The sequence below is a fragment of the Larimichthys crocea genome, chromosome XX, assembly GCF_000972845.2.
Source record: "Larimichthys crocea isolate SSNF chromosome XX, L_crocea_2.0, whole genome shotgun sequence".
Lineage (NCBI taxonomy): Eukaryota > Metazoa > Chordata > Actinopteri > Sciaenidae > Larimichthys > Larimichthys crocea.
Genome location: NC_040030.1, coordinates 18,502,964 through 18,523,146, shown reverse-complemented (window position 1 = coordinate 18,523,146; position 20,183 = coordinate 18,502,964). Strand labels below are relative to the sequence as shown.

The window sequence follows — 20,183 nt, the reverse complement described above, 5'->3', positions numbered from 1 at the left end:
TATTTATTTTATGTTATCATGTATTTTGTTTTCTTGTTGTTGTGTAACTTCATTCTGTATGAGCTGTGTGTTTTTATGTGTTTTTATGTGTTTTTACAAATATCTTATAATATTTTTATTGTCTGTTATTAAGAATCAGCAGTTATTTAATAAAATGACTATCAGTATTTATTGAATCTCACTGCAGACTGTCAGTAGATCGTCTTTATATTTTAGTTTGTTTACTTTATAGAACTTCCTGGAGTCAACACCGGGTTGCCAGGCAACCAGCATCCTCCCAAAAAACAAATAAAAAAGTCTGTCACGTCACTCTCAGATGAAAGATTCATATCCATTTCATGTACAGACAACACCCTGCGACATGAACATATGTGATATATATCACCTGGTATAGGTCAGGTGTGTCCACACTCAGCAGGTGACAGGTAACACTCACACAGACTGAGGCGCTGACACTGACCAACCAAAACATGTTTGAGGCCCCAGCGAGATTTGAACTCACGACCCCTGGTTTACAAGACCAGTGCTCTAACCCCTGAGCTATGGAGCCTGTGAGAAACACCTCCACACACACAGAGCTATGAACACACACAGATAAACACACATACAGATGAACACACATACAGATAAACACACATACAGATAAACACACATACAGAATACACACATACAGATGAACACACATACAGAATACACACATACAGATGGACACACACACAGAGCAATAAACACACATACAGATGAACACACATACAGAATACACACATACAGATGTGGCTCTGATGTGACCTGTGTTCATTTGTAGTTTGCTCATCTGTACTCAGAGAATTCAATTAGAAATAATATTTAAACTTACATATAGAGTCTACACACACACACACACACACACACACACATATATATATTTACCTTTTTATCTGTACATAGTTCTTGCTTATGTTTACCTGTCTTTACATGTTTGATGTGTGTGTTCACACACCTGATGGATTCAAGTGACTCTGATGAACTTATAGAAGAAGATATGAAGAAGATATACTTTATTAATCCCTCAATGGGGAAATTCTTTTTTCACTCTATTTTTTTTATTTACATGCATTTTAACCCGGACACACACATGCAGTACAACGGCATAGACATGCAAATGTGGAGAGAGATGGTGGAGTGAGACCAGCGCACACATGAATAGAAAACACCTGAATAAAACGAGGTCACTCAAATGTTGCAATAAATAGAAGCCAGTGAGAAAAACACAAATATCAAAAATAATTTAAAGAACAAACATAAACAATGAAACATTAAAGCAGGTGAATAAAAAACAAAGTTAGTTTGATTTGAATAAAAATTAAAAAATGTTGAACTGTTCCTTTAGTGTTCTGACCAATGAGAAGCCAACTTCATCCCGCGAACAAACAGTAACAGAAAACTTCAGATTTCACCTGAAACAAAAATTATTAATTATTATTATTGTTAATTCATCTGGTGATTAATCTGTGTGTCGCTCTGAACGAAGCCCTTCCCGTGTGTGTGTGTGTGTGTGTGTGTGTGTGTGTGTGTGTGTGTGTGTGTGTGTGTGTGTGTGTGAGTGACCCGGATGCTAACGGACACGCCGCCCCGCTGCCTCCGTGTGTCGGTGAGTCTCCACGCTCCTGCTGCTTCTTTCTCGGCGGCTCGGTGCCGCGCTGACCGGAGCTCACGTTAGACAGACTCGGTGAGTTGGTTTCCGGTACGGTGCTCCTCTGTACCGGGCTCGGGGCGGTTTAAAAAGCGGCTAACGGTTACCGGACAGTGTCGCCGTGACAGCGGGGATGTGATTGAAGGAGCAGACATCAGGCAGGTAACGTTACCGGAGCCGCGAGGACACCGGACGACCACGAAACACGCCACACACACTGTCGGTGCCGCCGGTAACGGACGCTTTATCCGGTACTCATCGCGCACGCGGGGTCAGAGGCTAGCCGGCTAACGTTAGCTCGAGCTAGCATCGGGAGCTAGTTTGTATGGAGAGAAGTTGTTAGCCGTTAGCATCGCTAACTTTAAAGGAGTGGCACCATCAGATGACACGGTCACCTCTCCGTCCGTAACACCCCCCGTAACCTGTGAGTGTTAATTAGTGTTAATTAACGTGTGTGTGTCATCATGAGGCTCGGAGTGTTACATCATGTAGGAGAGTGACGGAGCTGTCAGGACTCCTCCACCTCCTTCTTCACCTCCTCCTGCTCCTCCTCCTTCACCTCCTCCTCCTCCTCCTCCTTCACCTCCACCTCCTCCTTCTCCTCCTTCACCTCCACCTCCTCCTTCTCCTCCTTCACCTCCTCCTCCTGCTCCTCCTCCTCCATCCTCAGATCAAAGCCGGGCTCAGGCGACATGTTGTCGGTGATGAGTCGTCACTTTTTGAGGCACGCTCACCTGGACGTCACCTGGACGTCACCTGGACGTCACTTTGTCACGCAGCCACGTTACAGCGGCTGTCAGTCGGTCAGCCATGTTTGAGTACTGTTGAAGTATTACAAAGTATAAATCAGTGTAATCCCACTGTGTAACCACGACTACAGCTGTACTCGAGTATTTACTCTGATTACTTTGCTGTCAGTCCCACATTTACTCTTGTCCGGCGGCTTCTTGCTCGCTCACTCTCTCCTTTTCTCTTCTTAGCTTCCTCCGTCAGCGTCCTCTTCACTCTCTGCTCCTCTGCCATCATGTCCATAGAGGCTGCTGAGGCTTTGCTAACGGACAGCGAGCAACACAAGCTAACGTTATATTTCTGTTTTAACAGAATATAAGTTAGCATCCATGATATTTACTTATATTCATATTACTTATGTATTGCCCAGCTCCGGTTCTGGCACGACACTGGCTCTGCTCCCCGTCAGCATTCCCCCGTCCTGTAAACTTCTTCTTCTTCTTCTTGGAGGTCCAAAACACCTGTGTTACAAACACTACACAGCTAACATGAGCTAACAGACTGAGCTAACAGACTGAGCTAACATGAGCTAACAGCAGCTAACAGACTGAGCTAATATAAGCTAACAGCAGCTAACAGACTGCGTTAACATTAGCTAACAGCAGCTAACATGAGCTAACATGAGCTAACAGCAGCTAACAGACTGAGCTAACATGAGCTAACAGACTGCGTTAACATGAGCTAACAGCAGCTAACATGAGCTAACAGCAGCTAACAGACTGAGCTAACATGAGCTAACAGCAGCTACAGCTGTCAGCAGGTTACTTCACTGTCCATCATAAACTCTGTAAATCACAGAGAGTTGAGGCGGAGCAGCCGGAGGACATCAGAGGGAAAACCAGAAAACATTTCCTCCATAAAATATGATCCAGTTTCAGCAGAATCAGTGAAATAGTTGCTGCTGTGTGTGTGTGTGTGTGTGTGTGTGTGTGTGTGTGTGTGTGTGTATCTCAGTGTGTATCTGACCTGTGTCTCCTCCTCAGATGAGAGTAATCTGCCCGGCGACAGCAGCGTGGACTGAACCTGTCTTGGAGCAAAGCTAACCACGGATGGCCTGCCAGTCTGTCTCTGCAGTCATGGACGAGCAGGCCCTGCTGGGGCTCAACCCCAACGCCGACGCCCGCTACAGGCAGCGGGTACGCCGCCACCGCCACCGCCACCGCCAACATGTTTCTGTTACCTCATCTGTGATATCTGTATTATTTACTGAAGTGTGTGTGTGTGTGTGTGTGTGTGTGTGTGTGTGCTCAGGCCATGGCTTACTTCGAGCAGCTGAAGGAGTCTCAGGACGCCTGGGAGGTTTGTGCTGAGGCGCTCGCTAAAGGGATTTATAAGTGAGTGACCTGCACAGCTTCCTCATGAATATTTAATCACGTTTAATTATCGGTGCAGATCAAAGACGCCTCGTCTGTTTGTTTCAGTGACGACCACGTCAAGTTCTTCTGCTTCCAGGTTCTGGAGCATCAGATAAAGTTCAGGTGAGCATGACGACGAGGCTCAGCATCACGCATCTCATGAATATTAATCAGCTGGTTATCTGAACATGCTGTGTGTGTGTGTGTGTGTGTGTGTGTGTGTGTGTGTGTGTTGCAGACACGCCGGTCTGAGTGCAGCTCAGCAGCAGCTCATCAGAGAGACTCTGATGAAGTGGCTCCAGTGTCAGGTACGAGTGTGACCATCAGGTCACATGGTCACAGAGTGTGTGTGTGTGTGTGTGTGTGTGTTGATGAGTTACTGACAGTGTGTGTGTGTGTGTGTGTGTTGATGAGTTACTGACCGTGTGTGTGTGTGTGTGTGTGTGTGTGTGTGTGTGTGTGTTGATGAGTTACTGACACTGTGTGTGTGTGTGTGTGTCCTCAGCTGATGAACACACACCCTGAGAAGCCGTTCATCAGGAACAAGGCGGCTCAGGTGTTGGCGCTCACCTTCGTCATGGAGTATGTGACGCTGTGGCCCAAGTTCTTCTTCGACATCCTGTCTCTGGTCGGTCTGAACCCGCACGGCGTGGACATCTACCTGAGGACGCTCATGGCCATCGACGCCGAGGTGGTGGACAGAGACATCCTGCACTCACCTGAGGTGAAGACGAGCTCGCTCTGCTGTCTGTCTGTGTGTCAGGAGCTCCATGTTCATGAGCTGTGTTTCCTTCAGGAGACTCGCAGGAACACTCTAATCAAAGACACCATGCGGGAGCAGTGCATCCCTCACCTGGTCGAGTCCTGGTTCCAGATCCTGCAGACCTACCAGCAGTCCCACCCGGAGCTCACCTGTCAGTGTCTGGAGGTGGTCGGAGCCTTCGTGTCCTGGATCGACCTCAACCTCATCGCCAACGACCGGTCAGTCCCTGCAGATACCGACGTCTCAGTGCTGTGCTCCTGAGGTTCTCCTGAGGTTCTCTGGAGGTTTTTCTGAGGTTCTCTGCTGGTTTCAGGTTCGTGAACCTCCTGCTGAGTCAGATGTCGGTGGAGGAGCTGAGAGAGGAGGCCTGCGACTGCCTGTTTGAAATCGTCAACAAAGGGATGGACCCCATGGACAAAACCAAGCTGGTGGAGTCTCTGTGCCAGGTCCTGCAGTCAGCCGGGTTCTTCAACGTGGAGCAGGTCGGACCTGAAGTTTACAGAGTCTTTACAGAGTCTTTACAGTCTTTACAGAGTCTTTACAGTCTTTAAAGAGTCTTTAAAGAGTCTTTACAGAGTCTTTACAGTCTTTACAGAGTCTTTACAGAGTCTTTACAGTCTTTACAGAGTCTTTACAGAGTCTTTACAGAGTCTTTACACAGTCTTTACAGTCTTTACACAGTCTTTACAGTCTTTACAGAGTCTTTACAGAGTCTTTACAGTCTTTAAAGAGTCTTTACAGTCTTTACGTCTTTATAGAGTACAGTCTTTACAGAGTCTTTACAGTCTTTACAGAATCTTTACAGTCTTTACAGAGTCTTTAGAGTCTTTACAGAGTCTTTACAGTCTTTATAGAGTCTTTACAGAGTCTTTACAGTCTTTATAGAGTCTTTACAGTCTTTATAGAGTCTTTACAGTCTTTATAGAGTGTTTACAGGCTTTGTAGAGTCTTTACAGTCTTTAAAGCGTCTTTACAGTCTTTATAGAGTCTTTACAGAGTCTTTACAGAATCTTTACAGAGTCTTTAAAGAGTCTTTACAGAGTCTTTACAGAGTCTTTACATTCTTTATAGAGTCTTTACAGAGTCTGTACAGTCTTTATAGAGTCTTTACAGAGTCTGTACAGTCTTTTTAGAGTCTTTACAGAGTCTTTACAGTCTTTACAGAGTATTTACAGTCTTTACAGAGTCTTTACAGAGTCTTTACAGTCTTTACAGAGTCTTTACAGAGTCTTTACAGTCTTTATAGAGTCTTTACAGTCTTTACAGAGTTTTTGCAGTCTTTACAGAGTCTTTACAATCTTTACAGAGTCTTTACAGTCTTTACAGAGTCTTTACAGTCTTTACAGAGTCTTTATAGAGTCTTTACAGTCTTTACAGAGTCTTTACAATCTTTACAGAGTCTTTACAGAGTCTTTACAGTCTTTACAGAGTCTTTACAGTCTTTACAGAGTCTTTATAGAGTCTTTACAGTCTTTACAGAGTCTTTACAGTCTTTACAGAGTCTTTACAGAGTCTTTACAGTCTTTACAGAGTCTTTACAGTCTTTACAGAGTCTTTACAGAGTCTTTACAGTCTTTACAGAGTCTTTACAGTCTTTACAGAGTCTTTACAGAGTCTTTACAGTCTTTACAGAGTCTTTACAGTCTTTACAGTCTTTATAGAGTCTTTACAGAGTCTTTACAGAGTCTTTACAGAGTCTTTAGTCTGTCTCGTAGCATCTTGTCGTTCAGGTTTTCTTCACAGCCTCGTGTTTCTGTTCGAGGTCATGAGGTCATGAGGTCATGAGGTCACGTCCTGTCTCCTCACGTCCTGAATGTCTCCCTCTTCCCGTCCCGTCAGGAGGAGGACGTGGACTTCCTGGCCAAGTTCTCGCGCCTGGTGAACGGGATGGGTCAGAGTCTGGTGCTGAGCTGGACCAAGCTGGCCAAGACGGGGAACGTGAAGGACACGGCGGAGACGCTGCAGGCCGTGGAGGCCAAAGTGCCGCTGCTGCTGCAGCTGCTCGTCCACGAGGACGACGACATCTCGGCCAACATCGTCGGCTTCTGCTACGAGTACCTGCACGTCCTCAAACAGGTGACAGGAAACAGAGACAGGACAGAGAGTTTCAAAATAAAACGAGTGGATGACGGCTGGATGTTTTTGTTTTGCAGCTTCCTCAGCTGAGCGAGCAGCAGAAAGCCAACGTGGAGGTGAGTGTGTGACGAGCTGAACCAACATGTTAACGTGTACGGTACGACCATGTGACCTTCTGCTCTCCTCAGGCCATCATGCTCGCCGTCATGAAGAAGCTGACCTACGACGACGAGTACAACTTCGAGAACGAGGTGAGTCTGCGACCGCGGCACTTTGTCCTCTGAGGACGCTGAAGACGTTAAAGCTCGGTCCGGTTCTTGTGGTTCTGTCGGGCAGGGCGAGGACGAGGCGATGTTCGTGGAGTACAGGAAGCAGCTGAAGATGCTGCTGGACCGCCTGGCTCAGGTTTCTCCTGAGCTGCTGCTGGAGGCCGTGCGGCGAGTCTTCACCAGCAGCATGCAGTAAGAGACGTCCGTCCGTCCGTCCGTTCATTGGTTGGTTCGGTCCGTCAGCTGACCGCGTGTCTTCTTTCAGGACCTGGCAGACGGCTCCGTTCATGGAGGTGGAGGTGGCCATCCGGCTGCTGTACATGCTGGGCGAGGCGCTGCCGGCGTCTCACGGCGCTCATTTCTCCGGAGACACGGCGAAGACGAGCGCCCTGCAGGACATGATGAGGACGGTGAGTCACGTGACCGGCTCGTGGTGCGTTCACTGTCTGCTGTGTTTGTGTTTAGCACTGACCACGTTTCTTCTTCTCCTCTGACGTCAGCTGGTCTCCTGCGGCGTCAGCAGCTACCAGCACAGCTCGGTGTCGCTCGAGTTCTTCGAGACCGTCGTCCGATACGACAAGTTCTTCATCGTGGAGCCGCAGCACATCCCCAACGTCCTGGTGAGCTCCAAACTGAACGTCCCTGAACGCATCAGAAATGAATATTCATGTTTGACGGCGTGCTGCGTTCACTGTCAGATGGCGTTTCTGGACCAGAGAGGACTGAGACACAACAGCCCGAAGGTCCGGAGCAGAGTCGCGTACCTGTTCTCCAGATTCATCAAAACACTGCAGTGAGTTCACGGAGAGAGAGTGTGTGTGTGTGTGTGTGTGTGTGTGTGTGTGTGAGTGTAAGAGTGTGTGTGTGTGTGTCTGTGTGTGTGAGTGTGAGTGTGTGACCTCATCCTCACGTCTTCTTGTTGACAGTAAACACATGAACGCGTTCATCGAGGACATCCTGACGAGGATCCAGGACCTGCTGGAGCTCGCTCCGCCTGTAAGTACGGAGACAGGAAGTCGTCTGTCCCAGCAGCATGACACGTGAGCTGACGGTGACATCACTTCCTTCTGTCCAGGAGAACGGCTTCCCGGCGCTGCTGACCAGCGACGACCAGCTGTTCATGTTCGAGACGGCGGGCGTGCTGATCGTGAACGGGGAGAGTCCGGTGGAGAGGAAGCAGGCGCTGATGAGGAGCCTGCTGCTGCCGCTGATGGACGCCTTCCGCCTGCTGCTCGCCAAGCTGCTGCAGGAGACGGAGGAGGAGAGGCAGGCGGCGCTCGCCGACTGCCTGAGCCACGCCGTCGGCTTCGCCAGGTGAGGACTCGATCCGGAGCGAGCCTCTGCTCGGTTTGTGTCAGCTGACCTGGTCTTGTTCTCTGCTCGCAGTCGGACCAGCAAAGCGTTCAGCAACAAGCAGACGGTGAAGCAGTGCGGCTGCACCGAGGTGTACAGGGACTGCATGCAGAGCTTCCTGCCCGCGCTCAGCTGCCCCGTCCAGCGGGGGGTGCTGCGCAGCTCGGTGCGCTCCTTCCTGCACCGCATGATCATCTGCCTGGAGGAGGAGGTGCTGCCGTTCATCCCCGCCGCCTCCGAGCACATGCTGAAGGACTGCGAGGCCAAAGACCTGCAGGAGTTCATCCCGCTCATCAGCCAGATCACCGCCAAGTTCAAGGTACGTTCAGCAGCGTTCGCACGCCTTAACGAGGCCACGTCAGGCCGCGGGGTGACTAACGAGCTTCCTGTCCCGTCGCCATGGCAGCGGCAGGTGTCGCCCTTCCTGCAGCAGGTCTTCATGCCGCTCGTGCTCGCCATCTTCGAGGTGTTGGCCCGGCCGGCGGAGGAGAACGACCAGGCGGCCGCGCTGGAGAAGCAGATGCTGAGGAGGAGCTACTTCACCTTCATCCAGACGGTGACGGGGAGCGGGATGAACGAGGTGATGGCCAATCAGGGTGAGTCTGCTGAGCTAGCAGCGACGTCGTGAACGTCGTGCGAACGCTGCGTGAATGTTGTGCGAACGTTGCGTGAATGTTGCGTGAACGCTCCGTGAACGCTGCGTGAACGTTGTGTGAATGTTGCGTGAACGCTCCGTGAACGCTGCGTGAGCGTTGTGTTCTGGTTTCAGGAGCAGAGAACATCGAGCGCGTCGTGTTCACCATCATCCAGGGCGCCGTGGACTTCCCCGACCCGATCGCTCAGAAGACGTGCTTCATCATCCTGTCCAAGCTGGTGGAGCTGTGGGGTGAGGCGACCTCGAACCTCCGTCACACGATGCTTCGCCGCCTGCGTCTCCGCTCTAACGTTTCTCTGCTCTGACCTGCAGGAGGGAAAGACGGCATGGTCGGCTTCCCCGACTTCATCTACAAACACATCGTCCCCGCCTGTTTCCTGGCTCCTCTCAAGCCGACCTTCGACCTCTCGGACGCTCAGACCGTCCTGGTAAGTGTCATGAAGCAATCTGTGTGCACGCAGTCTGCTCCGAGCTCGGCTCGGCTCGGCTCGGCTCGGCTCAGCTTAGCTCGCTCCGTTTGTCTTCCAGACGCTGTCGGAGTGCGCGCTCACACTCAAGATGATTCATCTCAAACGGGTAAAGTCAGATTTTTATTACGGAACAAACTCTGAAGTTTGTTTTTGCTCGTGGTTCTTAATGTTCGTGTGTTTGTTTGTTTCAGGGGCCGGAGTTCATCCAGTTCCTGCAGCAGGAATATTTACCGTCACTTCAGGTGTCACCAGAGATCTCACAGGTACGACACGACACTGAGGTCTGGAAACAAAGTGCATCACGTTAACGTAACGTCACGGTCTTTCCTTTCAGGAGCTGTGTCAGGTGATCCAGCAGCCGGACGTCAAAGTCCTGAAGAACTACATCAAGGTACGAGCGCGTCCTCGTCACTGATTGGCTGTTTTTTTTATTGGCTCGATCAGCTGATGGTTGTTTCCTTCCTGTCCTGCAGGCGTTCTTCCAGCGAGCCAAACTGTAGGAAACCAAACTGGAAGTTTGCCGGGGCTGAAAGGACGATTCACAGGAAGTGGTCGTACAAAACAAACAAACAAACAGGAAGTTAGCATAGGAGCAGCTTTTGCACTTAAACCGTGGATAACAAAGTGTGTCGCAGCCGGGACGTGGACGGGACGTCGTGGACGGATTAATCCCTCCGAGACGAGACGAGCTGTCCACGGACTCCCGGACTCAAGACGTGAAGAGGACGAGGACCGAGCGGGCGCGACCTGACGCTCGCTAAATATCCTGGAACCATAGCTTTATTCTCGTCGCCGTAGAAACCACATTTCAAAAAACACGACGGACGAAGGGCTGGAACGTTTTTTTAATTCAGAACGCAGCGTTTCCATTTTTCTTAGTTTGAACGTTTGACGTGACGCTCGACTCGATCTGCAAACATTAAATAAAATGAGTCGCCTGACGGGACGGCGACGTCTCAGCCCGCACGCCGAGTTTATGAAAAATGTTTTTGTTTGAAATATTCGGGCTGTTTCTTTTTTTATTTTTTATTTCAGATAAAAAACGGAGGAACAAAAATGTAAATAAGAAAATAAGATGTTAAAAAATGTAAATAAAGTTCCTAGTTTAGTTTTTTTTCCTTTTTTAAATCTTCATTGGAAACTAGATACGGAAGCCTGTTTGGACCCTAAGTTAGAAAAGATACAAAAACAGTCGAGATATTAAGTTTGTTTTTATTTATCGTCCTCGCAGATTAATTGTAACTTTCAGACTTTTTCATTGGTCAAAATCTTCTGAGTTTTTTTACGCTTGACTCAGTAAATTTCATTTTGATCATTAAAGTCAGATTTTCAGTTACTTTAGTTACTTACTGAGTATTTTCATCTTTTGACCTTTTCAAATCAAAATGCTGAAAGTCAAAGTTCTGATTTATTTTCTTGTTGAATCAGAATTTTGGCTGAAAGTTTGAATCGTTGTATCAAAGTTGGACTTTGAGTATTTTTCTTTTCTCGGCGCTGACAAGCTTCCGTAGAAACGCATGGAGTCATTGACAGGATTGTCGTGTACAGCTCATGTAAAATAAATAAATCGATGAATTTTCTATTCGAGCATTTGTGACAATTCAGGACGACGGACGGATTATGCAACGCTCGACTGCGAGCGATACTGTGAAGGAGCCGATGTGGAAATCCACGTTTGAACCGTCGACCTCGTCACCGCTCGCTGAGCTCGACCTCTGATTTATCCGACACTTTTAATTCTTCTGTTTTTCCCAGAAACTTTGGAAAGAAACCTCCAGAGAAAGTGCCTGAAAGAGTCGAGTTCAGCTGAAAACAGTTCAAGTGTTAACGAGGTGTTACTCAGTTTAAATCTACAGATCCACAAAGACGGCGCTTTGATTAAAGTCGTTTATTTTTCATCAAACAGGAAGTGGATGGATGGTGGAACATTATTTGAACGCGGCTGTTTCTGATCCAACACTAACTCACAAACTGTCGACACGTCGATGAACTCGTGAACCAGCCACATCAACTCGAATCACGGACGTCGTCTCACCGTGTGGTTTACGTCAGATTCTGACGCTTTAAATCGGCTCCGTCGGATCGTCGTCATCGATCCAGGTTCTTGGAGCCTGTTTTTATTTCTCATCTCGGCAGAGGGAGGTCCGGATCAGACCTGAGTTTTGCTTCTCGTCTCAGACAAACTTGCCAAATGAATGAATTTTCTTCACTGAAGGTGAAACGTGTTGATTTGATTTTATTTGATGTGATGAAACTTCTGTTACAAACATGTTAGAACCAATAAAGTGTTAATAACTAATCACAACATCCAAAGTGCTTCAATGTTTTTATTGTTTTAATGTCTGAAGTTTTGATTTAACGAGGTCGTGTTTGTAAAGTTTGAGTCGAGCTGAAAGCGTCTTTACAAAATGAAGTAAATTAATTTAAAACAAACATTTCTAATGAGAATAAACTGAATATAAATAAATTTGAGTTTCTGGAATATTTATCTCAGCATCAGCTCGTCTGAACGTGTCGACTGTTTTTCAACATCAGAGCCGAATGTTTTCTGAAGGTGTAAAGACGATGCTCTTATTTTGAAACAAACAGGAAGTGACTACTTTTATACTTTGTTCTCCCATCATTCGTGTGACGACCCCTCAGATTCATCTGGTGACCCTCCGCAGGGCCTGACCCCTCAGGTTGAACCCTCAGTAAAACATCAGGATGAACAAAGTTTTACTGCATGAAGCTGATACTTGTAGTGTATTTGTACTTGAGTAATCTGATTACTTCAGTTTGAAGTTTATTTGCACGAGCACAAAGAAAAACATTTTGAATGTTCCATCTCATTTTGTGGCTCTTCAGTTCCTGCAACAGAAATTCAGAAATTCATTCCAGAGAAACGAAAACAAAAATTAAGCGACTTTCTTCTGACGCGTCTCTTCGTGACGTCGCGGCGTCCTTCGCTTGAATTGTCTTTAAACGGGAAGTCGTGCAGCTTCAGCCTTTGATCACGGCGATCGGCCTCAGTTTGATCGCCTTCTTACTGATTCCAGCCTCGTGACACGTGTTGACGACGTCCGTCACGTTTTTGTACGATTCAGGAGCCTGAAACAGAAAAATAACGTGAGCAGGAATACAGACGGAAAACGTTTGTTTCGTGGTTAAAGCTCGACAGAAAAGCTCTCGTCACCTCCTCCATGACCAGTTTGGGTGAAGCCACTCGGATGGCGATGCCCTGGTCGGCCAGTTTGTCCAGGACGTCCTGGAAGTCGAGGTTCCTGCGGGACTTGGCTCGAGACAGAGCGCGACCCTGAAACGACATTTCGATTTACAGTAAACATGACGTGCATGAGAGAGACGTTCGGAGGGTGAAGCTCTAATTCGTAAGTCGTACCGCTCCGTGACAGGTGGTGCCAAATGTCTCCGTCATGCCTTGTTCGGTTCCTGTGAGGACGTAGCTGCAGGTTCCCATCGTCCCTCCGATCAACACCGGCTGACCTGTGAGCTGAAACAAGAAGACAGCGTCAACATGGAGTCGAATCTCCAGCAGCTGGTCGTGTCCGGCGCTCTGAGGTCTTCTGTACCTGGTAGTCGACCGGGATGAGGGGGTGGTGTGGGGGGAAGGCTCGGGTGGAGCCTTTGCGGTGGATCAGCAGCGTCTTCTGCTTCCCGTCCACGATGTGCTCCTCGACTTTGGCGATGTTGTGAGAGACGTCGTAGATGACGTGCATGTCCAGGTCGTCCGGCGTGGTGCCGAACACTTTGGAGAAGGCCTGAAACAGAAAAGAGAAGTCAGATGAAACAAACCGAGGTCCTCTGTGGAGTCTCCAAAGGTAACACCAGGTGAGTGTACCTGTCTGGTGAGGAAGGTCATGGACGAGCGGTTGACCCAGGCGTAGTTTCCTGCAGCAGCCATCCCCTTCAGGTAGTCCTGTCCTTCCTGTGACGTGATGCGAGCGCACGCCAGCTGCCGGTCGTTCACCGTGATCTTGTCTCGCTTCATCGCCTTCTCCATGGCGACCAGAGCGTCTGTCGACAACGTTCAGGTCAATCTAACGGAAACCTTTCGGAAAACCGTCCTCCAGGTGTTGGACTGGACTTCCTACCTGTGGCGACCTGGTGTCCAAGGCCTCTGCTGCCGCTGTGGATCATCACGCACACCTGCCCTTTGTGGTCGATGCCCATCTTCTTGGCGGCGTAGTCGTTGTAGATCTCGTCCACCACCTGGATCTCGGCGTAGTGGTTTCCTGCTCCCAGAGTTCCCAGCTTCAGCACACAAACACACACAGGTGGTTCAGCTTCATAAACTTAACTCATTAATATTCATAAGGTGAGCTCCAGGGCTGCTGGGATACCTGCGGCAGGCCTCTCTTCTTGGCCTTCGATGAGACTTTGTTGGGGTCGGCCTGCAGCATCCTGCCGTACTCCTCGCAGTGCTCTTTGTCCTCGGCCCAGGCGTAACCCTCCCTCAGAGACCAGTCCACCCCCATCTCCAGAGCCTCCTCCAGGTCCCTGAACACACAGGTGACACAGGTAAACAGGTGACACAGGTAAACAGGTACACAGGTAAACAGGTGACACAGGTAAACAGGTGACACAGATAAACAGGTACACAGGTGGAGGCAGGTTGTGGTCTACAATCCGCTCCCTCCTTACTTGGCTCCCATCGGGATGACTCCCTTGGATCCGACTCCCACCGGGATGTGGTCGAACAGCGACTGGGCGAGCTGCTCCTTCACCGGCTGGACGTCGCCCTCGTCCAGGTTCGTCCTCAGCAGACGGACGCCGCAGTTTATGTCGAAACCGACGCCACCTGCAGGACAAAAGAGACGTTTACGCCGATTCATTAAGAGGAAGAAAAAAAAAAAAACTTGTCAGAGACGTTTCACCTGGAAAACAAACAAACCTGGAGACACGACGGCGTCCGGGTCGTTCATGTCGAAGGCCGCCATGTTTCCGATGGCGAACCCGTACCCGGAGTGAACGTCGGGGAGACCGATGGACCTCTGAGGAGTCACAGCTTTAAGATTTCAACACGTTTAAGCTGTCGGATCTTTGTACAGAACGATTAACCACGTTACTCACGTGCACGATTCCTGGCAGCGCCGCCACGTTCCCAATTTGTTTCATGGCTGGAAGGAATCCACCCACACCTGAAACACAGTCAACCAGTTAACCAATTAATTAACCAACCAACCAATCAACCAACCAATTCATTAACCAACCAATCAACCAACCAGTCAACCAATCAATCAATTAATTAACCAACCAACAAATCAACCAACCAACCAACCAACCAACAAATCTACCAATTAATTAACCAACCAACCAACCAACCAACCAGTCAACCAACCAACAAACCAACCAGTCAACCAACAAATCTACCAATCAACCAATCAATTAACCAACCAACCAATCAACCAACCAGTCAACCAACCAACAAACCAACCAACCAACCAGTCAACCATCTGAAACTCATGAAGGTGACTTCAGGGTGGACCAGGTGAAGGCAGCTCACCTCCTCCTCGACAGGCGTTACGAAGCTCCTCAAACATCAGCTTCTCCAGCGAATCGTTGACGTAGAAGTTTCCTTCAACCTGAAACACAAACAGAGCGTCGACCAATCAGTGATGACCACCAGTCCACTTCCTGTTGACCTTTTTTAGAAAATAATTTTTAATTAGTTCCAAACATGAATAATAATTAATAATCTGTGTTTACTGAGAACAAACATTTAAAACAAACTAAACGAGTTCAGTGTTTGTATCAATGACTCATCACGTCTTTGTTATGCTATGACGTCATAATGAAGCTGGTTTGATGTAACTTAATTAGCCTCATTAATTATGCATGATTAGCCACATGTGCTAGCTGTGAGCTAACACTCACCTGCATGTTGGGCACGAAGCCTTTCCGGATCCTCCAGCAGCAGCTGCTCACCTTGTCCAGGTACTGCAGCTCGTCGTTATAGCTGCGACTCATCGTCACCGAGGTAATTAAAGTAATTAATGTAATTAACGTTAAAGAGTGAGAGAGTGAGAGAGTGAGCTGCGTGTCAGCCGGTCTGCTGCCAACACACTGCGCTACGGCAGCCCGCACACTTAATGACAGAAAAACGCGATTGTTAATTTGGCGTGACGCATTAAAAATTAAAAAATAAAATGTGGACCGAGAGATTTTAAAATCTGAGTCCAAACAAACAAACAAACAATCTGAGGTCAAACGTTCACGTTAAATTAATTTAATTTAAGTTCGTTTTATTCCTTTAACTCACAGCTAAACCGCTCGCTTGCCGTACTTGTAGTCAGATGAGTTCAGAAGATACGAGCCGGAAGTTTGATGCGTGGCTTTCAAAATAAAATATTTCTTATTAGAATCAGGTCTATTGAGTAAGTTTACACATAAAAAGAATTTGTCCTTTTGAAGCATAACAAACAAACATTAAGTAAAAAATGTAAGAATATAAATAGACAAATAACAAAATAAATAAACAAACCTGCTGCTGTAAACCGTTTACAAACTGTTTACACTGTACACAGATTTTTTGTTTATATATTCACGCTGTTTATGCTGCTGGATCTACACTGAATATCTTTCTATATTTGCCATATTTTGTTTTTATCTTTTTATAGTTGCCATATTTTTCTTAGATCTCTTTAAACTTGTATATTTAAATATTTAATGTTTCATGTCTGTCGCTGTTTGCACCATGTGTGGCAACGTTGACAATAAAGTTGACTTTTATGTACAATATGTGTTGTCATGGAAACGGATCAACCGCTACTGTCGGTTTGGACAAACCGTCTCCATGACAACAGAGTAAGTGATAAGATGACATATAGAAATTAAACAGCATGTAAATATGAACTCGTGTTTTTAAAAAGGCATATTTATTTATTTATTTATTTATTTGCGTTTGAAACGCCCTAGCGTGGTTTTATTTTGAAAGTCTACGCTTTCGGTAACCGGAAGTGTTGTGTTCGCTGCGTGTGCTTCAGTCGGTGTGTTTATCAGCTGCTGTCATTAATTAATTTACTTTAATTTAACGGAATTTATTTTATTTTGCTGTGACTGTGAGTCTGTCTGTGTTCAAACGGCGGGAAAACACGTCACCAGGTAACTTAGCAACTAGCGGAGTTAGCACAAGTTACCTAGCAACAGAAACTTAACGAAACGTCCAGAAACGAAAACGAAACGTTCAAATAACGTTCTGAAAAAACAGCCCGACTCTTAAAGTTTGAAAAGTTTGAAATGTTTAAAATGTTTGAAATGTTTAAAATGTTTGAAATGTTTGAAATGTTTGAAATGACTCATCAGGAGTTAAAGATGGAGACTTTTTGTTTCTTCAGGTTTTTAAATAAATTAAAACGTGTTTGTCACTTTATGAAACGGCCAGAAGTCTGTGGACACCACGTGGTTAATGCTGCATCATCTTCCTCAGGATGAAGCTCCGGGTTCGGATCAGCCGTCAGACCAGCCGGGTGGAGTTACCGGGAGCAGAACCGAGTCTGAGGGAGCTGCTGGACCACGTCCGGGACACGGTGCTGCCTTCTCATGGACTCAGGTCAGACCGGACCACAGAACTCAGTGACGGTCAGAACATGTGACATGTCTTATAATGTTTGTGTCCTGTTGGTCTCTCAGCGCAGACACACACTTCAGTTTGTCTCTGAACGGTTCTGAGGTTCTGACGGACTCCGGTCAGACTCTGTCGTCCTGCGGCATCGTCTCCGGGGATTTGATCTGCGTCGTCCTGGCTGAACCTGCCAACGCCAACGCCAACCAGTCCTCCACCTCCACCTCCACCTCCACCAACACACCGAGCAGCAGCACAGAGAACCAGAGGACAGAGCAGAACCAACAGAACCAACAGAACCAACAGACCGCGGACATGACGTCCAACCAGGTGAGTGAGTGTGTTGTCACATGATCCTCTGTTTGTCAGTGGAGCGTTCAGGTGAAGGTGAAGCGTGCAGGTGAAGCGTGCAGGTTCAGGTGAGGCGTTCAGGTGAACACGGGCTGACTCTGCTTGGACCCGTCACACACCAGCAGCCGTTTAATGCTGACTCATGTTCCTCTGAACTCGCTGACTCGTCCTCGTGTCTCTGTGTGTCCAACAGCCCGACAGCAGCTCTGTGGCGCCGGCAGACTCCGAGCAGACGTCTGCAGACCCGCTGGACTCCGTCGGACCTTCGGCGTCCACCTGGGAGCCGATGCTGTGCAGCGAGGCCGAGGACGGGCAGGCGCCGCTCTCTCTGGACCTGCTGTACCACTCGGCCCAGACCGCCAGCCCCAGCGACGCCATCATGGTGGCCGGACATCAGCTGATGCTGGAGACCGGGTTTCTTCCTCAGGTGAGACCGCCGACCGACAACGCAGAGGCTTCCTGTGTGGTGATGTCATCAAGGTAAAGGTGTGTGTGTGTGTGTGTGTGTGTGTGTGTGTGTGTGTGTGTGTGCGTGCAGGGCTCTGAGCTGCAGCCGGCTGACATGCCTGCAGGGTGGAGGTCGTCAGCTGGACTCTACAAGCTGCAGTACACCCACCCTCTGTGCGAGCACAGCCTGGCCATGGTGCTGTCGGTGTGCATGGGCCCCGTGCTCGTCATCAACGGTGAGTTCACGGACACGCGACGTGTTACGGGTCAGCCTGAAACACACGAACGCTCAGTGTAACGGACACGCGACGTGTCACACGTCATAAACATCTGACCCGTTTGTCCCTGCAGCGACTCTGAAGGTGAACCAGACCGTGGACGCGGTCCGTAAACTGTGTCTGAACCCCTCCACCTACGTGACCGACGAGTGGCCAGGTAGAGCGCTCTGATTGGCTGATGTGACACCTGAATGAACGACTAACACTGTGTCACGTCGTGTTTCAGGAGGAAGTGCAGCGGCGGCGTTCAAAGATCTGAACAAACTGTCCCGGGTCTTCAAAGACCAGCTGGCGTACCCGCTGATCGCCGCCGCCCGAGAAGGTAACGATCCACCTGGAGACGACCCGACGAGGTCTGACCATGTTTGATCTGACTCTGAGCTCGCCGTGTTGTCGTTTTCCAGCGATGGCGCTGCCGGTGGCGTTCGGTCTGGCGGCTCTTCCTCCGGAGCTCCTCCTCAGAGTCCTCCGCCTGCTGGACGTCTGCTCCGTGCTGAGGCTGTCGGCAGTCTGCAGGCGCTTTAACGCGGCCACGGCCGACTCCACGCTGTGGAGACACCTGTACCGCCGAGACTTCACAGGTGAGTCCAGACAGGAAGTCCTCCGAGCGATGAGGTCATGAACACATGAATAACGTGTGTGTGTGTGTGTGTGTGTGTGTGTGTGTTCTGGTTCAGATTCAGATCCCAGCAGACCCAGAGACACGGACTGGAAGGAGGTGAGCAGCACTGACCATCACCTGTTCACCTGTTGATGATGATGGTGTTATGTTACTTTAATTACAGGCTGTAATCTCATTACTTTAATAACTTCTGTCCTCAGCTTTACAAACGCTCTCACAAACTTCGCTGTGACCTCCGGCGAGTTCGCCACCGCTCCCTCCCGCCGTTCCCCCGACTGCCCCGAGACATCTTCAACCCGCTGCCCGTCCCGCTCCACCCGCCGCTGCCCGGGATCATCGGCGGCGAGTACGACCAGAGGCCGAACCTGCCCCACGGCCTCCTCCCACGACCCCGCTACGACCCCATCGGCCCGCCTCGAGTCCGACCGACGGGAAGACGACCTGCAGACGTCCGGCGAGGTTTCATCTGATTGGTCTGGACAGGAAGTGATGTCACTGTTTGGGGATGTTTGATTTCAGCTCCGATCAGTCGACAGAAACTGAGATTAAAGACGTTTCCTGCAGCTTCATGGATTTATTCTTATTATTTAATAAAATAACAGAGTCAGACCTCTTTGTCTAACAAACCGTCTGAGCTGTACGGAAGCCCATCAGGGCCAAGAAAAGAGAAAATATGTGAAATGACAAAGAGGTAAGTCAAAATGACGAGGCGGCATCATCGTCATCATAGTTTGTGTTTTTACTAACAAAGTTCAAGATTTCTGACTAAATATGACAAATAACAAACACTGGAATAATCTGCATTAAACAGAAACAGAAACTATTCAAACTTCTGCTTTATTATTTCTTCAGTTTGGTTTTAAATGTCATTGAGTGTAAAATTAAACTTAAAATAAGTTTTGTTTTTTATTCAGGTAAGATTTTGACTTGTTACTTTGAGTCTGAGTCACAATTTATTGAGAATTTTAGACAGAATTCAGACTTTAGGTCAAAAGTAAGTTTTTTTTTTTTTTTTAAGATTTACAAACCAAAATAAAATTACAAAATTTGGGAGTTTACACAAATCTGTGATTAACTGTAATTTTGAGATAAATTAAAATTGTGAGATACTAAATCATAAGTTATAACTTTGCCTGTTTCTTGATGTTTCTTTAACTATTTAAATGTTAAAATATGATGTCGTATGTCATAATTCAACATAACTGTTACGACGCGGACACGAAACATCGGATTAGTTTGTATATTTTAATATTTACATTCAGTCAGTTACAAACTTCGTGTTTTTGTATTTATCACGTTATTTCGTGTCCGTGTTGACGCTTTTCTGTAAAACTAAAACAAAAAACGCGCTAAAATATTCGACGTTTTCCCGCTTTTTTCCACGATACGTTAACGGTTAGGAGCTCGTGAGACAATGACGTCATCCTTTGTCTTGGAACAAAGAGCGCGCTCGTTCTCATTCCCCCATTTCACCGACGGCGAGCTGCAGTCTGCGCGGGCGGGGTTTGACGGCGGTGCAACA

General features: G+C 48.0%; 3 protein-coding genes and 1 non-coding gene across 9 annotated transcripts; 2 read left to right on the top strand and 2 right to left on the bottom strand.

The window, feature by feature from the left end:
• Positions 1-477: 477 nt before the first annotated feature.
• trnat-ugu (transfer RNA threonine (anticodon UGU)) lies at positions 478-550 on the bottom strand. The gene has a single exon. It is a non-coding gene; the product is annotated as a tRNA-Thr (tRNA).
• A 975-nt stretch (positions 551-1,525) lies between these two features.
• xpot (exportin, tRNA (nuclear export receptor for tRNAs)) lies at positions 1,526-9,959 on the top strand. Of its 4 annotated transcripts, none has more exons than XM_027272222.1 (25): positions 1,526-1,630; positions 3,445-3,597; positions 3,713-3,795; positions 3,883-3,939; positions 4,055-4,124; positions 4,322-4,540; positions 4,613-4,797; positions 4,893-5,061; positions 6,419-6,655; positions 6,733-6,771; positions 6,844-6,906; positions 6,992-7,116; positions 7,190-7,334; positions 7,425-7,544; positions 7,623-7,717; positions 7,851-7,920; positions 8,000-8,238; positions 8,311-8,596; positions 8,684-8,873; positions 9,047-9,163; positions 9,245-9,360; positions 9,461-9,508; positions 9,594-9,665; positions 9,737-9,793; positions 9,876-9,959. In XM_027272222.1, the coding sequence occupies exons 2-25, from the start codon at positions 3,511-3,513 to the stop codon at positions 9,900-9,902; spliced, it is 2,916 nt and encodes a 971-aa protein (XP_027128023.1). In that variant the 5' UTR covers positions 1,526-1,630; positions 3,445-3,510; the 3' UTR covers positions 9,903-9,959. The 4 variants fall into 4 exon arrangements, with proteins under 4 accessions (XP_027128023.1, XP_027128021.1, XP_027128022.1 ...); XM_027272220.1 differs by having other exon boundaries at positions 1,568-1,708; XM_027272221.1 differs by having other exon boundaries at positions 1,569-1,830.
• Positions 9,960-10,522: 563 nt separating this feature from the next.
• On the bottom strand, positions 10,523-15,476 carry rtcb (RNA 2',3'-cyclic phosphate and 5'-OH ligase). The gene is made up of 12 exons (XM_027272236.1): positions 15,277-15,476; positions 14,906-14,984; positions 14,473-14,540; positions 14,294-14,393; positions 14,044-14,200; positions 13,743-13,899; positions 13,494-13,653; positions 13,241-13,416; positions 12,972-13,160; positions 12,782-12,892; positions 12,578-12,697; positions 10,523-12,492 (listed from the first exon to the last, which is right to left on the bottom strand). Exons 1-12 carry the CDS (start codon positions 15,367-15,369, stop codon positions 12,385-12,387), a joined length of 1,518 nt encoding a protein of 505 aa, XP_027128037.1. The 5' UTR covers positions 15,370-15,476; the 3' UTR covers positions 10,523-12,384.
• Positions 15,477-16,183: 707 nt separating this feature from the next.
• Positions 16,184-19,484, top strand: fbxo7 (F-box protein 7). 3 transcript variants are annotated; one of them, XM_027272233.1, is made up of 10 exons: positions 16,184-16,206; positions 16,829-16,951; positions 17,032-17,293; positions 17,508-17,741; positions 17,853-17,997; positions 18,113-18,196; positions 18,266-18,361; positions 18,444-18,620; positions 18,717-18,757; positions 18,862-19,484. In XM_027272233.1, exons 1-10 carry the CDS (start codon positions 16,196-16,198, stop codon positions 19,129-19,131), a joined length of 1,443 nt encoding a protein of 480 aa, XP_027128034.1. In that variant the 5' UTR covers positions 16,184-16,195; the 3' UTR covers positions 19,132-19,484. The 3 variants fall into 3 exon arrangements, with proteins under 3 accessions (XP_027128034.1, XP_027128036.1, XP_027128035.1); XM_027272235.1 differs by lacking the exon at positions 16,184-16,206 and adding an exon at positions 16,336-16,503 and having other exon boundaries at positions 17,037-17,293; XM_027272234.1 differs by lacking the exon at positions 16,184-16,206 and adding an exon at positions 16,337-16,503.
• The last annotated feature ends 699 nt before the right edge of the window (positions 19,485-20,183 follow it).

Bases quoted from the DNA above. Each gene is read 5' to 3' on its own strand.
- xpot (XM_027272222.1), top strand. From the start codon at position 3,511: ATGGCCTGCCAGTCTGTCTCTGCAGTCATGGACGAGCAGGCCCTGCTG. The intron at 3,796-3,882 runs GTGAGTGACCTG...TGTTTGTTTCAG, and splicing joins CTCGCTAAAGGGATTTATAA to TGACGACCACGTCAAGTTCT. The intron at 8,874-9,046 runs GTGAGTCTGCTG...TTCTGGTTTCAG, and splicing joins CGAGGTGATGGCCAATCAGG to GAGCAGAGAACATCGAGCGC.
- rtcb (XM_027272236.1), bottom strand. From the start codon at position 15,369: ATGAGTCGCAGCTATAACGACGAGCTGCAGTACCTGGACAAGGTGAGC. The intron at 14,985-15,276 runs GTGAGTGTTAGC...TTTGTGTTTCAG, and splicing joins GCTTCGTGCCCAACATGCAG to GTTGAAGGAAACTTCTACGT. The intron at 13,654-13,742 runs GTATCCCAGCAG...TGTGTGCTGAAG, and splicing joins AGAAGAGAGGCCTGCCGCAG to CTGGGAACTCTGGGAGCAGG.
- fbxo7 (XM_027272233.1), top strand. The intron at 17,294-17,507 runs GTGAGTGAGTGT...TGTGTCCAACAG, and splicing joins CGGACATGACGTCCAACCAG to CCCGACAGCAGCTCTGTGGC. The intron at 18,362-18,443 runs GTAACGATCCAC...GTCGTTTTCCAG, and splicing joins GATCGCCGCCGCCCGAGAAG to CGATGGCGCTGCCGGTGGCG.